Below are 16,346 nucleotides of genomic sequence, written 5' to 3'. Positions count from 1 at the left end.
CCAAATATGATGCTATATTTTACAGCGGCTGTCCTCAGCAAAGTGTCAAAGTGTTTTTCCATTCAGACACTAAGCTTTGGGTAGCGATAGAACAGGTGCTGATGTTGGTCCCGTTGGTAGCTCTCCCATGGATTCAACCAAAGAACAGATCCACCTCTAAGAAGATTTCATTATTAACTCTTGTATTTCTGGAGATATGGGACCGTTCAATACAGAAAATGCAGATTCCAAAATATAAGGGCCCCATGACTCCTATTTTGGGTAATAAGGATTTTCCCCCTGGCTTGGAGGCTACCAGCTTTTCGTGCTGGACATGAGAGAAGCCGTCTCCAATTGTGAAGGGTCTTACGACATGGGGTCATAAATCACTAGAAAACCTGGTAGCTGAGACAGGACAGTTAGGTATTCAATGGTTTAGTTACTTATTAGTTATTCATATTTATCATCAGTAGCCTTGCTTACGAGGTCGTTGACACCTTTTTGTTTTGGTCTGCTTATTCTCTCAAGATTTTATAATATTCTCTTATCCCACATGTACCCCAGCCGCCCCTACTCTGTAAGTGATCGGGAGAGGGAATTGGGGTACCAAGTTGGGGCAGCCGATTGGTATTAGGGATGAGCCGAGTGTTCGATTCGAACAGAAGTTCAAATCGAACATAGGCATTTCGAGCGGTCGCCGAACTTTATGGGATGTTCGCAGTTTGTTCGACCGCGGACATTCCATAAGGCAAAATGTCCTCTGAAGCTCTGATTTGTTTGCCCAATCAGGGCTCAGTATTGAATTAGAGCCATAATTGGGCAAAGTCATGATGACTCTCAGATGTAGGTAGACTACACAATTGAGCGGAGCTAGTTGTGACAGCTAGCTCCGCCCCAATTGTGTATGTTTTGCCGACATCTGACAAAATGCCATTATGCGGCGGGGAGCGGACGGGACGGCATTTTTAAAAAAATTATTATTATTTCTCTTTATTTTTTATTGTTTTATTTTTTATTTCATCGTCGTCGTGGTCAACGCTGGATGCCGTGATTGACCCTGGATTACGTTGGTGGATCCATTTTTAGAGGTTTTTTTTTTTTAAATAAAAGACTTGTCAAAAACATGTCTTGTTTTTTTTCCAAATAAAGGATTTTATCAAAAGTCTGGACTTTTTAATAACTATTTTATTTAACCCTTTAGTGAATGGGTAGGGGTACAAGTACCTAGACATGTGCGATTCATTTCGTTCTGAATCAAAATTTTCGGAAATTCTGACATTCGGATGTATCCGAATTCCGAATTACAGATATAACGAATGCAAATGAATCCAGATTTCCGTTTCCGAAATTCATTAGTGGTAGTTCGGGCGAACGTTCGTTTCGTTTTCGTTTCGTATTCGTTCGTTCGTTCATTGGAGCAAAGTGACATTAGAGAAGGAGAAAAAAAAATTTCCCCCTCAAATTTCACTTTGCTGCAATGAACGAACGAATGAACGAAACGAATAAGAAACGAAACTAAAGAATTTCGTCCGAATCCGAATTACGAATCCGAAATGACTTTCACACCCGAATCCTGAAAACAAAATATCACAAAATCGGAATCAGAACGAAACGAAACTAAACAAATGTGTGCACATGTCTACAAGTACCCCTTACTCATTCACAAGGGAGGGGGGCGGCATCTGGGTGCCCCCTTAATTAAAGGTGTACCCCGATGCAAATAAGCCCCCTTCTTGCCCACAGAGCCCCACAACCACAAGGTCAGGGTTGTGGGGACAAGGCCCTTGTCCCCATCGGCACGGGTGTGGGAGGGAGGGGGGGCGCTCGCCCGTCCCCCCATCCTTTTCCGGCCCTGCCAGGCCTATGCTCGGATGAAGGGTCTGGTATGGAATTTTAGGGGGATCCCATGTTCCCCCCCCCATTTTTGGGGGTGGGGTTCCTCCTTACAATTCCTACCAGACCTTAAGGGCCTGGTATGACTTTAAGGAGGAACCCCACACACTTCTTTTTTTGTTTTTTTGTACATTGGGTCCCTCCTTAATATTCCTACCAGATCTTAAGGGCCTGGTATGACTTTTAGGAGGAACACTACAGTTTTTTTGATTTTTTTAAATTGGTCCCTCCTAACATTTCTACCAGACCTAAAGGGTTTGGTATTGTTTGGGGAGGGTAACTGCACACTTTTTTTTTTTTAGAAATGTCAGTTTTGCTGCAGAAGGTTCTATACATCCTACAGATCCCCCACTTCACAGGCAGGTTAAGGGGACCCCCCAGGCATGATATTTGAAGGAATTTTTAATTATTTGTTTTTTACACTTTAAGTGATGTTAAAATCACTGCTCCTTTAAAAACTGTATTTTTGTTTTGTTTTCTTGGCATTGATTCCTGTCCCCCAGGGCAGTACCCCATACACCATTTATGGCCAATAATTTGCATATAAGCCCTCTTAAAGGGGACATTAATTTTCGAGCGTTCAACCCCCATTGACTTGCATTGAGTTCGAGTTTGTATTCGAACTTTTCGGCCGTTCGAATGTTCAAATACAAACCGAACACGAGGGTGTTTGGCTCATCCCTACACATCACTAATTGGGATAAGGTCTTTTATTAGTGTTTAAAGTTAGTGTGGCTGCACGAACCTAAGAACTAAGCTATAAGATCCTGATGAGATGGTATAAGTGTCCAGAACATATTGCAAAATATTCTGTATCGGCATCAGAGATGTGCTGGTGATGCGGGGCAGAAAGGGGGACCATTCCTAAAACACCTGAGGTTGCCTTATTTTCAATTATTCCAGGATCAATATGAGTAGTGAAGAGGGGGGTGTTTAGATTTCTTTTAGCTGCAGCCAGAGCACCCATTCCTAGATTGTGGAAAACATCTCAGATACCTTTTGCTTAAAGATTGGATAACAGAAGTACTGCCATGGGGGATATACACCGATGCAAAAAATATCTCACTATGCAGCCTGTCAGCTTTCCTTTTATTTCTGGAAAGCAACCAATACACTGACACTATGGCTGCTTTGTGCTGCCCCACCCCCCCCCCTTCATTTAAAGTGTGGGTGATAGCTTATCCAAAAGTTCCATTATTGACCATTCTAAGCCTGCTGACCATAGTTTAAAGGCCATGAAGTGCATTAGGATAAGGGAGAATCTGCACATATCCACAAATCTTGAACCAACAGGCATTGCCTCAGACCTATGGTAGCAGCAAGCCCACACCACATCCCATGCCTGGCATCCTGTCAAATGAGAGTATCTATTCTCAAACAGTTATGTTTCTGACTAAGTAAATCTATTACAGTCTAATATGCCCTCAATATTTAAAGGCCTCAGAAATTGGCCTGGAGAAGAGGAAATCAAAATACAAATTAATTCTAATTCTAATTTTGATAAATGTGCTTACACATGCATCAGTTCAAACAGCTGCACATTAAAAAAAACATGCATTTTTAAATGAAAAATGGAATGCATTTTTCTGTATTTTTGGTGCACAAAAAGGTTTTACACACAGATATAGATCTTGTTTTTGCCATTTGGAATGAGCAGCAAAAATAGTACACATGTTAGTAACAAAGAATTCTGTAATGTCTGCTAAATACTGAATGCTACAACAGTTAAATGCAGTGTCTAGGCATACCTTTTGTGTGTGTGTGAAGACTGGAAAGAACAATTAGTTCTGATAAAGAGGTGTGAATGAATTAATAGAATCTTCGTGGCAAAGGCTAATATGTTCTATGTATGATATTCAGAATAATTATCTGTGATACTGCTTAAAAAGCAACTCTAGGCAATAGGTAATGTCAAACATTAGGGTTGAGTGACCAATGGAATAAAGGCTGTTCTCATAGAAATGTGACCCCCAATTATGTGCAAGATACATTAAATGCACACTTCTACATAAAAGAATAAATATGCATTTTTAATTTTTTTTCATTGAACCCAGTAAAGCATTGCACCCGTGATCAGTGTGCAACATGGAAGAAAGGAAGAATGAATGAACAGGTGCAGTGACGTCACCACACAAGGCTCTCTGGCACGGTGGCTGATAGGGCTGGTGGTTTCTCCATTCAGAGATCCTTTCACATATGCATATGTTTTAAGGATCCCTGCATATAACACACAAGTTGCCATGCATAAAAAAATAACTATTATACACTGATAAACACTGTAAAAGGAAATTAACAAAAGCAGTGACAAATATCTATGGCACTCTTGCACTGTGGGTTCACAGGAGCATGCAAATCTATGTGCACATAATGAACTCCAACCCTGCACCTATCTAGGAAATTGTACACTGATGTTCAATGTGTAAGGTGCGATTTTAGCTTTCCGTGCACGATGAACATCCAAACAATGCTGCTTTTGTGCCGTCTGTTCTGATAAATTGCACTAAGAAATGTGAGTGTCAACAATTTACCTGAAAAAGAAAAAAAAAAAAAACAAATGTGATCAACTCATTTAGTAATGATATGTGCATAAGCCAAACAAAGCATGTAAAAAAAACTGTTTGCTGTGCAGCCAGAGTGAAAAAAAAGTGTATGTACGGCTATTTATCATTGGAACCTTGATTCTAAGCAGCCGCATATGAAATAGTATACAGTAGAAAGCAGAAATCACCAGCACTCAGTAAATATGTCCATTTAATCGGACCAATCGTCAATTGTCATGTACAAAATAGCGACGTTTCGGGACCGCACAGGATCCCTTCATAAGGGCGACTATTGTAATTTTAATGTTACATTGTTGCCCAGATGAAGGGATCCTGTGCGGTCCCGAAACGTCGCTATTTTGTAAATGACAATTGACTATTGGTCCTATAAAATGGACATCAAAGATATTTACTGAGTGCTGGTGATTTCTGCTTTCTACTATTTGTTGCACGGTGCCATCCGTGATTGTCACAGCGAGCACCACTACAAGCACTGGGCCGGGAGTGCTGTGAGGAGTGCAGAGGGACTTTCTACTTTCTATGAAATTGTATACACACAACTTGCGGAGGCCGCAGCAAATGTGCGCTGTGATACCTCCAGCACAGCTGTGTTGTTTTTTTATTTTTCTGATTTTATATTGCCACTATTAATGATATCCCTACATACACTATATTGCCAAAAGTATTGGGACCCCCTCCAAATCATTGGATTCAGGTGTTCCGTGAAATTTCCTTGGTACTAAATATTTCAAGGTAAACTGTTAGTGATATTATAACAAAGTGGAAGCAACTGGGAACAACAGCAACTCAGCCATGAAGTGGTAAACCACGTAAAATGACAGTGCGCAGAAGTTGCCAAATCAAAATCACATTTTTTTTTCAGAGATGCCCCCACTTACGACATTCCACTGCTGACTTATATTAGGAAACTGTATTGTAGACCCCATACTAAATCACAATTGTTAGCAATCTTACCATATGTACACTGTAACCTTTGTGTGCATATCTACAGTAAATAGTCTAAGGAATTAAGATAGTATGCAGCATGGGGGACAGGTGAACCTAAATTAGGTTTATCACTTAAATGCAGGGATTTAGTTGTTCCTCATTTTAATATGCTATCCTAATGTTAATGAGACTGGAATCATTACGGAGCTGTCATGAGGGTTGGTTCACAAAGCCTGCCAGAGTGCCCCAGGTTACTAAGAGCCGGGCGGGGAGATGTGAAAGGGCCATACACATCTCCCCTCCCAGCTCTGAACAACCTGGGATGCTCTGGCCGGTTTCCTGCTCAGCTCCTGGCAACCAGTGACATCACTGGTTGCCAGGAGCTGAGCAGGAGGCTCTGTCTTTCATTATAAGAATGCTAGTTGCCCAGCTGTCATGCTGGAGCTTTGGCTTCAATGCTGTCTAATTTGCTGAGCAGGAACGAGTATTCACACTTTTCTGACACTCATTTACAGCATTAATGTTCCAGGTCTGTGGCTTAAATTTCCTTAAGTCAGATATAGGCAGGCAACTAAAATTTTCAGAACATACCAGTAATGGCAGCTCCCATACTTGTCTAATGACAATGTCGCTTTAAAGGAAAAGGGAGAACAATCTTAGGTAATGTGTAATTTCCTTTATGCAGTATTTAGAGTTAATTTGAAGGATGGCCAAATGTATGGTCTATTGTTATATTAAATAATATATATGCACGTATGTTCAACTTTTGTCAAGATTAAGGTTGATTTGTCAAAATGAAAAGCACATCATAGTCTGTTCCTTGAACTGGAAAATAGAGAATGGTTTAATCCTCATGAAAAAAAGGTGTATACTTTTATTTTGTTACTTTTAACAGTCCTGAATATAAGCATGCAGTCTTTTTGTAGTGTCATTGCAAAAATATTTTTAGCCAGTTTTCTTTAAGCTAAGCAGTTAGCTTTGAGCTGTGGGTTTTCACAACAAATCCTTTACTTTTTTATAAACAGTTATTTTTTCATTTAGAATGGATATTTGAGAGGGAAAAAAACTTGAAATTGAACATCACAAAGTACCTTCTGATTATTTCAGTTTATTTTGGGACAGCAGACAATTTTTTTTTCCTTTCAGGACTATTAGGCTTCTGATACCCTGTTCCCCCCAAAAATATTCTATTAATAGGGCTAAAAAAACAAGTTGAAATAACTTGATTGTTGCTAATTTAATTTAGTGGAAACCTGTCATAAGAGAAATATAATGTCTACCATTGCTGGCATCTCCTTCTGGAAATGCTAGCTGTCATGCTGTAATTTTTTAACTTCTTTTTTGAGACTCACCAGCCTGAAAAACATATCACTTGTGTGCAATGAGGAGCCTCTGGAGTGTTAAGCTGGCCATACACCTTACAATTATCTGCAGATTTTCTGTGGTCAGATGGAAAAGGTGCAAGTGATTCCTCCATCTACACTTAACTGTGTGGATGGAGTAATCTCCACCTGGGCCAATCTGTTGCACTTTTTCCATCTGACCACAGAAAATCTGCAGATAATTGTAAGGTGTATGGGCACCTTTATACACAGAAAACTTTGGTTCTGAACAAAAGTATTTGCCACATGGAAAGTAACATTGACACTATGTTACAACCCCAAAACCCTGAAACAGTCTTTTAAGTGGTTCCACGGTATCGCCCAATATCATCACTGAAAGCCCAGAGGAAGGGAAAGTCAAAATCTCCCCAAATACGTTGCCTATATTCCTTTAACAAATTCCCCAAAAAGTCCAGAACAAATTTTTTCTGCGCTTTACACTCAAATGCATCACTCATTACATACCGGTAAGCTTCCAACACTTCTAGGAACTAGAACTCTAGAGGGTACATCCAGCCAAGGACCCACACATGGTCACATCAGCCATCCATTAGAGAGCCACCAAGGTGGAGAAAAATTAACCCTAAATCTCATCCAGCACTGCCACACACCCAAAGATTTTAGAACAAGCATAAGTATAAGAAAGTCTTACTTTTGCTTTGACTTTCTGGGTCTGTGACTCTGTGTACTGCTGAAAATTCTAAATTAAAACACCCAGGCAACTAAACTTTTTAGAAGGAGGAGGAAGTTAGTAGTGCTATCTATTAATTTCTTTAATGTTATCTGTACTTTAATAAATAATCAACAAAATGAACCTTAACAACATGAAAATAAATAAAACAATCTTGCTTAATAATAGTTAAATAAAAGTAAGCTATTGATAATAAGAAATGCATTTACCTCCAGCTCTTTAAAGTAAATACAGCTCCGAGCCCACTCAACTATGGAGAATAGAGTCTGGTCAGCCATCTTGCACATCAAACCAAACATGCTGAGTTTCTCATGTCTTTTATTCTGCTCTTGCTGTAGGCAAGATATTATCCTAGCCTTGATCTGAGGTTCATCAGGCTCTAGTTGCAATAGCTTAAGGATCACTTCAGGAATGTCTGGGGGAGAACTGCTGGTGTAGGCCTCAGGATATACATAACCTCCTGCAGTGGCTGGGTCATGCACATTTGAATAGTGATCAGGGTATTCAGATTTGATAGTGCGACTTTGAAATGAAGAATAATGGTAGCCAGATAATGGAGCATGGTTAGGGATAGTCATTCCAAGTGGAGGAGGACCGTAAGAACTTCGATCATATTCAACTGTTGTCATGGGAGCTGGGTTTGAAGGCAAGTTCTTAGATACAGGGTGGATAGTGTGAATGTTGGTGGCGATTGAGTAGTCAGTTTGCACAGTGGATACGATCTGGGGAACAGTTTCCATCTTAATACCATTTGCACGTATAAGAGCTTTCTTCTGTTGCTTTAAAGCACGATCCCGTTTATACATGGGGCCAAACTTGTTGCGTCCTCCTCGCATTCGGTCAGCACGCACAGCTATTACAGAAAAAGCAAAAAAACATGACTGCCAGCACTGTAAGATCGTTATAACGTCAATTTTTAAGACAGAACTACAAGAAAAACACAAATGTAACAAATGTTTAGTCATTATCTATTTAACCATGTTTGTTTCATAAAATGATAACACATTCCAAGAGATTGGAGCTGCTTTGGAAAAAAAACTGCTAAGGTTCAGTTTCTGTTCAGTGTAATTCTAGAAACAACCTGCCCATGTATAAACTGAGAATATAACTAGCTGTTGCGTTCTATATAATTTAATCCAACATGCCCAAATGTCCTAAGCTGTAGCTTGAATTATGGACCAAATCAAAAATGACATATAGTATACGATGCAGTCTGTCAACAGCATTACCACAGCAGTTTTTGCTTTTCTCAGTCTCCCATAGCACCTGGTATTTTTCCACTTTTTTAACATGCCAAACTGTCTAAAAGAAAACTTTAGTAACGGGGATTAGGTTAAACCAGCAAAGGTGGCTTACAACATTCATATGGTTTAAACTTTTTTTCCGAAGTTGCTGCAGCTGTATAAAAAGTGTTAGCTGAACTTAGACTTTAATTTCTTTTCTCTATCTTAAAGTTCACATATCTATTCATCCTATTCATAGGGCAACAACGTTGCTATGCAATTAAACTGCAAAACAGTGTGGTCTCCCTAAGGGAGTAGAACAATAACTGATTTACTGACAGACTCAACAAGTATGTTACATGGAAGACTCAGAAAAAAACTCAAAACGCTGTAATAATGATAGTGATATACTTCATTATATATCATGTTTAGTTTTGCCCATAGTTACACTTTAAAGCCCACCTATCATGAAATAAATATGGGGGCTGCCATTGCTGTCCTTCTTTTGGAAATGCTACTTGTGTGAACGTGTCTGGTGCCCATAGTTACACTTTAAAGTCCACCGATCATGAAATATATATGGGGGCTGCCATTGCTGTCTTCCTTTTGAAAATGAAATGCTAATTGTGTGAACGTATCTGGTTTTAATAATTCACTGATCTAGTGAAAGCAGCAAACTATAGTCAGCAAAAATGCAAGATTTCTCATCTTTATTCTTGTCCCAGAAGCAGGGCCGCCGTCAGGGAGGTAACACCGATACTCATGTAAAGGGCCCGGGCAGCCTACGGGGCCCGCCCGGGACCCATACATGAGTATCGGCCGACGGTGAAGGGCGAGGAGGCAGCAGCAGCGGTGGAGGCCTGGCTCTAGCAGTGCAGGGCCCCAGCATTGCCGCTCCAGCGGCTGCAAGACAAGCTGGGGCCCCATCAGCGTCGCTGCTCGTCTGAAGGCAGAAGTGACGTCACGCTGGTGACGTGACGTCACGCTGGTGACGTGACGTCACTTCCGGTCAGTCCAGCGGGTCGGGTGTGCAGGTCAGTGGAGGGGGGAGCCGCTGCTGTCCTGAAATCCTCAGCCTCTCATTGGTGTGGCAGTATTGCTCACTTTATGTAAAATGTATAGCTGGTGGTATTCTGCATAACTGTATAATGATTACGGGACTACAAATTCCAGCACTGGCGTAACTACCGGGTCGCAGCGGTCGCAATTGCGACCGGGCCTTGGCGTTCCGCCTGTTAGTGGGGGCCCAGAGAGGAAGAAGAGGAGATAGTGCCGCTCCTTCCCCGCCGCTCTGCCACGCGCAGCATGTACGGGCGGCTGTGCAGCGGGGCTGGGGAGGCTGTCACTAGTCCAGCAGAATGTACTGCAGGCACCGCTAGGCAGCACATTCTTCTGTGTGAGGACCCTCTCCTCTTAGCCCCGCCACCTGGCCGCCGAGACACAGAAGAGGGTCCTGCATGAGAGTCAGGTAAGTCTGGACCGGGAAGGGGGGGCGCGGGGGAAGGGGGATGCTGGTGGTATTCAGCATCCCCCTGATTTTTATTATGATGTATTGCTGGGACTTTTAGTCCTGCATAGCTGGTGGTATTCTGCATTGCTGTGTAATCATTATAAAGCAATGCAGAATAGCACCAACTATGAAGGACTAGAAGTCCCAGCAATGCATTATATTTTTAAGTAGGTATGCACCAGTCGGTGCCAATACTGGGCATTTTCACAAGTACTCATACTGGTGAAAATGCCCTGATACTAAACACAGATACCGGTGTTCTGTCTAGAATACCAACGTAATAGAATTTGCCGACCTCAGCATCTGCGCTTCTGCACAGACCAGTATGATCGAGGAAACCTTGATCCGTCTGTGTGCAAACGCAGATACTGGGTTGGCGCTCTCGACAGAACACCGGCACAAAATGTTTAAACTGAAGCGGCTACATGAGGTCCCGCGCTTGCTGGGGACCTCGGCAGCCTTCCTGTTAACCACACAGTTTCATGGCGGCAGGGGCTTAGGGGGGCCCTTCATAGTTTCTTGCCCTGAAGGTTCTAGTTACGCCACTGAATTCCAGCAATACATTATACAAAGCTGCAGCGGCGGATCCAGGGATATCTGGATCCGCCGCTTACACTCTAATGTCCCCCCCACAGTCACATCAGTCTCTGTACAAAGGAGCTTACACTCTAATGTCACCACCACAGAGACTGATGTGACTGTGGGGGAGACATTAGATTGTAAGCTCCTCTGTACAGAGACTGATGTGACTGGCTCAGTGTTCTCTGTACAGCACTGCGGTATATGTCAGAGCTATATATAAATGTATAATAATAACGGTGCGGGGGAGGACCGGGCGGTGCGCGTGGGGGGGGTAGGGTCTGTATGGGGACCGGGCGGTGCGGAGGGGGGAGGCCCGGCCTAAAGCCGTGTAGGGGGCCCCGAAATTTCTGATGGCTGTCCTGCCCAGAAGTACTGAAAACAAAGCATCAGCATGACAGTCAAGCAACCAGCATTTTTAAAAGGAGAGGTTAACAATGGTGGTAAACTATTTCCCTCACAGCAGGTTTCCTCTAGCTTCATGTAAGTAGGTATAAATATATCAGAAGACTTGTTTTAATCATGCAATTTAGAAATCCAGACAAATATGATACTGTATGTTTCTGCACATATTAGATCAATCTTAATATATATATATATACCAGTGAGTCAGAAATGTTTCAATGTTCCAACTATTCTATTCCCCTTTATCACTAATTATTTGCAGCTGTATTCTGGAAAACGATTTAATTTTTCATTGCTTTACAAATAATAGGGTATGTCACCATAGCAACAAAACCCTACCTTAGCAGTGGGTAATAAAATTGTACAGTAGGATGAGGGAAGAGGATGAATGCATCAGTGACATAAGTTTGTTGGACAACCAATGTGCTGGTGGCATTATGTCAGCAGCAAATGCATAGTATGACTGTATTTTCCACCCTCCAGTCTAATACAATGCAGAGTTCCCATGTTGGCAACATTACTATAAATATGACACCAAAGACAGGAGATAAGAGATTGTTAAGAGATTGTGTGGTGTTATCGAGTAGGGCAATTATTGTTTGCCCTACTCCCTAACACCACACTGCCGGCAAGAAGGGAAACTGGTGATTGGCAGTGTGATTTAGTTATAATTGACATGATAAAACAGAGCCAGATTTTCAGTAATGTTCTTCCAAAATGTGTTTTTTCATCTGGTAGCTACGGTAGGTTATAACTCATATGCACATTTTATTTTATTGTTATACTATTAACAGTTAAAATAAGGAGAGACAGCAGCTAATAAAAATGAATTAGGGTTACAAAGGGTTAATCAGAGATATATAAGAACACTGTTCAAGGAAGAAAAAAACATATTTATTTGTTTTTATAAATATAGATTTTCTGGAACTAGCATTATTTTCAGATTAATATATAATACTTTCATCTACATAGAACAACTACATATAAATAAAGGTTGCAATCTGTTTGCAGCCTTCATTCATACCTGAGATGCTGTCAGTATTCTATTACTTAAAGTTTCTCGTTGTAGCAGACCTGGGTCATACTCATAAAAACCATTGTGGATGTTTTTTTTTTTCCCTGTAAGATACCACCACCCCTAGTTGGGCAAGTACATGAATACTATGCAGAGCAGTAAAGTAACTTCATGTGTATATGAGCTGTACCCCACGTCTGCAGGATGGTGGTATTTAATATTGATGAGCTTGTGTTAGGCTTCAGTGCACGCTCAATCAGCTGTAGCGGGATGCTGGTGACATCTGATTGGTGCAAGGATTTCTGACCAAATAGGTGAAGGTGCATTTTTCCGCCCCCTCCCCCCGCCCTCTCAGGCAGCTACCTATGCAGCCTTACGGTACCGCTAGCCCTGCATAGACATAAAGCAGCACTCAAGAAAAAAGAAACTAATAGCAGATCTGAGCTGTCCATGTTACAGGTCAAATCAATTATCTCAGAAGCATTTAGAAAAAAAGAAGACCATCAGTTACTAGTGCCCTTTATGTGAAGCCACAAGCAATCAGTACACCCCATATAGTTTACAGTGGAGCATCCCAATACAAAGACACCCCAAGAGCACCACTCCAGAAAGCATAACTAAGATATCAATGTTACAGCTCACACTGAACATATCCAGCATGTGAGAAAAAAAAGACTATCATCTACTCAAGCCCTATATGTAAAGGCACGGGCATTTACACCATGGAGCATCCCAGTACAAGGACACCCCCCCCCATAGATCTTCACTCCAGAAAGTATAACTAACAGCAGATAACAAGTGACCTTAAACTGAGGTGTAACTGCTTCTGGTAGATAAACCATGGATTCCTGAAGCAGTTTTACCAAGATCACAGCTGCTGCAGCCGTTTAAAAACAGCCAGAGATGGATGTTTCATATACAAGTGATTGGTTCGCATGTACAGTGGCGCCGAGTGTTCCCACCCACCCACATTCCGCAGGACCAGCACAACGGGTTTGTCCTCTTCAAGTGGACAGAGATCAGCACACTCCCAGCTGCTGATCTTTCCTCTGATCACTGGACTCAGAAGTTATATGTATTACATCACTTCTGGTGTCACTATGTAATTTCTCTTGCTGCTAGTCACATTCACCTTCACTTTTCATGCTTTTTTGCTTGCAAATTTGTCAATTGTGGAATTGACTAATTAAACGGTATGCCAGACTCTGTCGAGGAATAATGTTTTCTGGATCGCAGCTGCGGAACGGTTCCTGTTACTCGTTTAAAGGGGTGATCAGTGGACGGTTCCCAAGTACACTCAGTGCGATAGGAAAGCGGTACACACCATATACCCCGGCCTAATTGGTGTATTTTTGGGCGGATGCTAGGTTGGATAGCAGTATTTTTATAATGTGGCAGCGTGATGGGATTGGTAGTTCCCCAAGTGGTTCACTACAAAAGGGCAGCCTCTAGTGCTCCTGGGACTCCCTGTATCATACACAATACTCTTAGCGGACAGGGGAGTAAGAATTCCCTCAACCTGAGTGTCAGCACAAGCATCTGAATGCGTTTGCAATATGCAAGTGAATGGTTTAGATCCTTGGTTCTCAACTGGTGGGTCGTGACCCAAAAGTGGGTCGCGACCCCGTTTTCAGTGGGTCGCCGCAAGCCTTCCACTTTTCTAAGTGAGAGGCTCCTCTGGCTCCCCCAGCGCAGCACTGTCAGTTCTTGTGCCAAGCAGCCATTCAAAATATGTTGCCTGGCGCCGAGTGTCAGCTTGAGGTGAGGTGGGGTGGGATGGGGCTATGGCCTTGAGAGAGCTTCATTCCGTTCACACTAGTACAGTGCATCAATCACATAGTAGCATGCAATTAACACACTACACCACGCAATTGCACCTACCCTGCATTCTAGTGTAAGAGGTGTGTTGCGTTGTCATTCATTTGAATGGCAACGCAAACGTACCTCCCACCCACCGTTCCTATGCCCCTGCCCCAGAAAATGCAGTACCCTAATGACGTGCGTTCTATTGCAGTGCGATTTGGGTCACGACTTAAAGACCAAGGACATATGTGGGTCCTGAGGTCACACAGGTTGAGAACCACTGGTTTAGATCTTTAATACAGTCTCTTGATCCCCAGTGACAGTAGCCTACTATATAGCTTGCATGACAAGTTTCCCAAAACACAGCGAGAGCGATTCTACAAAATGAAGTAGCAACTAAGGTATGGAGGCAGACCCCCTTTAGTTGCAAACCTGGTATCGACTAGATCAGCGGTGGCGAACCTATGGCACGCGTGCCAGAGTGGGCACGCGGGGCCCCCTCTGCTGGTACGCAAGCCCAGGTCCGCATTACCATATTTTCAAGTACTGTTTTTGATTTTCTTTTTTATTATGATGCATGCCTTGCCAGACGATTCTGCTCTTACTAGCAACCTCCGCCAGCTGGCGTCCCGCCATCATCATGACAGCCAGTGACGCGGCCAATCCCACACCCACAGGGTGAGTGCGGCCTATCCAATAGCTCTACTGTTGCCTGGGGGCGTGGCCGAGTTGTCGTCATTTGACGTGCACGGCTTCCAGCCCCCACAAGCTAGCGTCCCGCCATCGTCATGCCAACCCGTGATGCGGCCTACGGGTGTGGGCGGCTTATCAATGTGGCTCAAATGTTGCCTGGGGCGGGGCCGAGTCCTCCTCACTGACATGTGTGGCTTCCCCCACATGCTGACGAACGATCAGGGCATGGCTTTGGGCTGGCTTAGCTCCCTTGAAAGAGGCAGACCACTCCCCCATCGCTGCCTAACGGTTTTCCACCACAAGCAGCGGTTATACACAGGAGAATGATGTTGCTCTTTTATTTCTCTATTCAGCTGCTATCCCATACATCCACGGTATTGTGCCTACTCTGCAGGTTTTGTAATACACTGTTATTTTCACTCTGCATGACTAAGAGCTGCACAGCCCCCCTGGGAGCCCATAAACACCACCGGAGAGCCTGCACAGCCCCCTTGAGAGCCGCAAAGCCCCCCAGAGAGCCATACAACCCCCCTGAGAGGTCATACAGACCACCCGAGAGCCGCACAACCCCCCAGAGAGCCCATACAGACCACCTGAGAGCCCACCTGAAAGCCCTTATAGACCACCCAAGAGCCACACAGCCCCCCTGAGAGCTCACACAGCCCCCCGAGGGCAGCACAGCCCCCCCAGAGAGCAACACAGCCCACCCGGAGAGCCCATACATACCACCTGAGAGCCCACAGAGCCCACCCGAAAGCCATTATAGACCACCTGAGAGCCTGTACAGACCACCAGAGACCCAGCAGAGCCCACCTGAGAGCCCGTACAGACCACCTCAGAACTGCAGAGCCCCCCTGAGAGTATTCAGGTCTAATTGCAGGGTTGGCACTTTGAGATACATAAGTTGGTTTAGTGATCCAGTTTGAGCACCCGGGCTCAAAAAGGTTCGCCATCACTGGACTAGATACTAGGTACAGGCTTTTCCACAATAATGATCACAATGAATAGTCCTAGTAGCAGCCACAGTTCTTTGATACAGATAGTTTCCACTAACTTAGATGAATTAACAACTGAGGTATAGGAAGATTCCCCAGTGTACTTGCGGTTCTGGTGTTGGGTCTCAAGCAGGCTAGCTCCAACAGGTGGGATCGGGTATGAGCTAGATACAGCAGTAACCAATGCTGCGGTATCCCCGGATGTCAGTCTGAGGTCAGGAGATCCTAACACGGCTGTAGGGTCCTCGCTCGACGTTTCACAGCGATAGAACGCCGAGTGAGTGACTCACCTGTGAATTTGAGGAGGAGTCGCGGTCAGTGGGAGGGGCCCAGCGTGACATCATGGAGGGGACGACGCGCCGCTGGACCGGAGGGCCACACCGGGTGAGTCTGTGACAGTACCCCCTCCTTAAGGGGACCTCCCCAGGGGTTCCCCATAGGAGCAGGCTTCCTCGGATGTCTGGAATTAAATTGTTTGAGCAATCTAGGGGCGTGCAGGTTCTTAGCTCCCAAGAATCCTCCTGTGGACCATAACCCTTCCATCTAATGAGGTACTGTAGGCCACCCCTGTGGAGACAAGAGTCCAGAATTTGGTCAACCTCAAACTCCTGTTCCCCTTGAACACAATGATAGGAGGGGCGGCTGGGGCGACCCTATTGGGAAACGTATTAGGACGATGAGGCTTCAGTA

At 43.7% G+C, this 16,346-nt stretch overlaps 1 protein-coding gene across 1 annotated transcript in view; it reads right to left on the bottom strand.

Moving 5' to 3' along the window:
- LOC108790013 (steroidogenic factor 1-like) overlaps positions 1-16,346 on the bottom strand; it is a 208,018-nt gene that overhangs the window by 136,587 nt on the left and 55,085 nt on the right. Inside the window, exon 4 of the mRNA XM_018560179.1 lies at positions 7,643-8,286. Within this exon, the coding sequence (XP_018415681.1) occupies positions 7,643-8,286 (644 nt within the window). The remainder of the gene's footprint in view (positions 1-7,642; positions 8,287-16,346) is intronic.

Source organism: Nanorana parkeri, unplaced genomic scaffold (assembly GCF_000935625.1).
Source record: "Nanorana parkeri isolate BGI_ZX_2015 unplaced genomic scaffold, ASM93562v1 scaffold437, whole genome shotgun sequence".
Taxonomy (NCBI): Eukaryota; Metazoa; Chordata; class Amphibia; order Anura; family Dicroglossidae; genus Nanorana; species Nanorana parkeri.
Note: the sequence above shows the minus strand (reverse complement) of the source record. Positions and strands in the feature narration are given on the sequence as shown.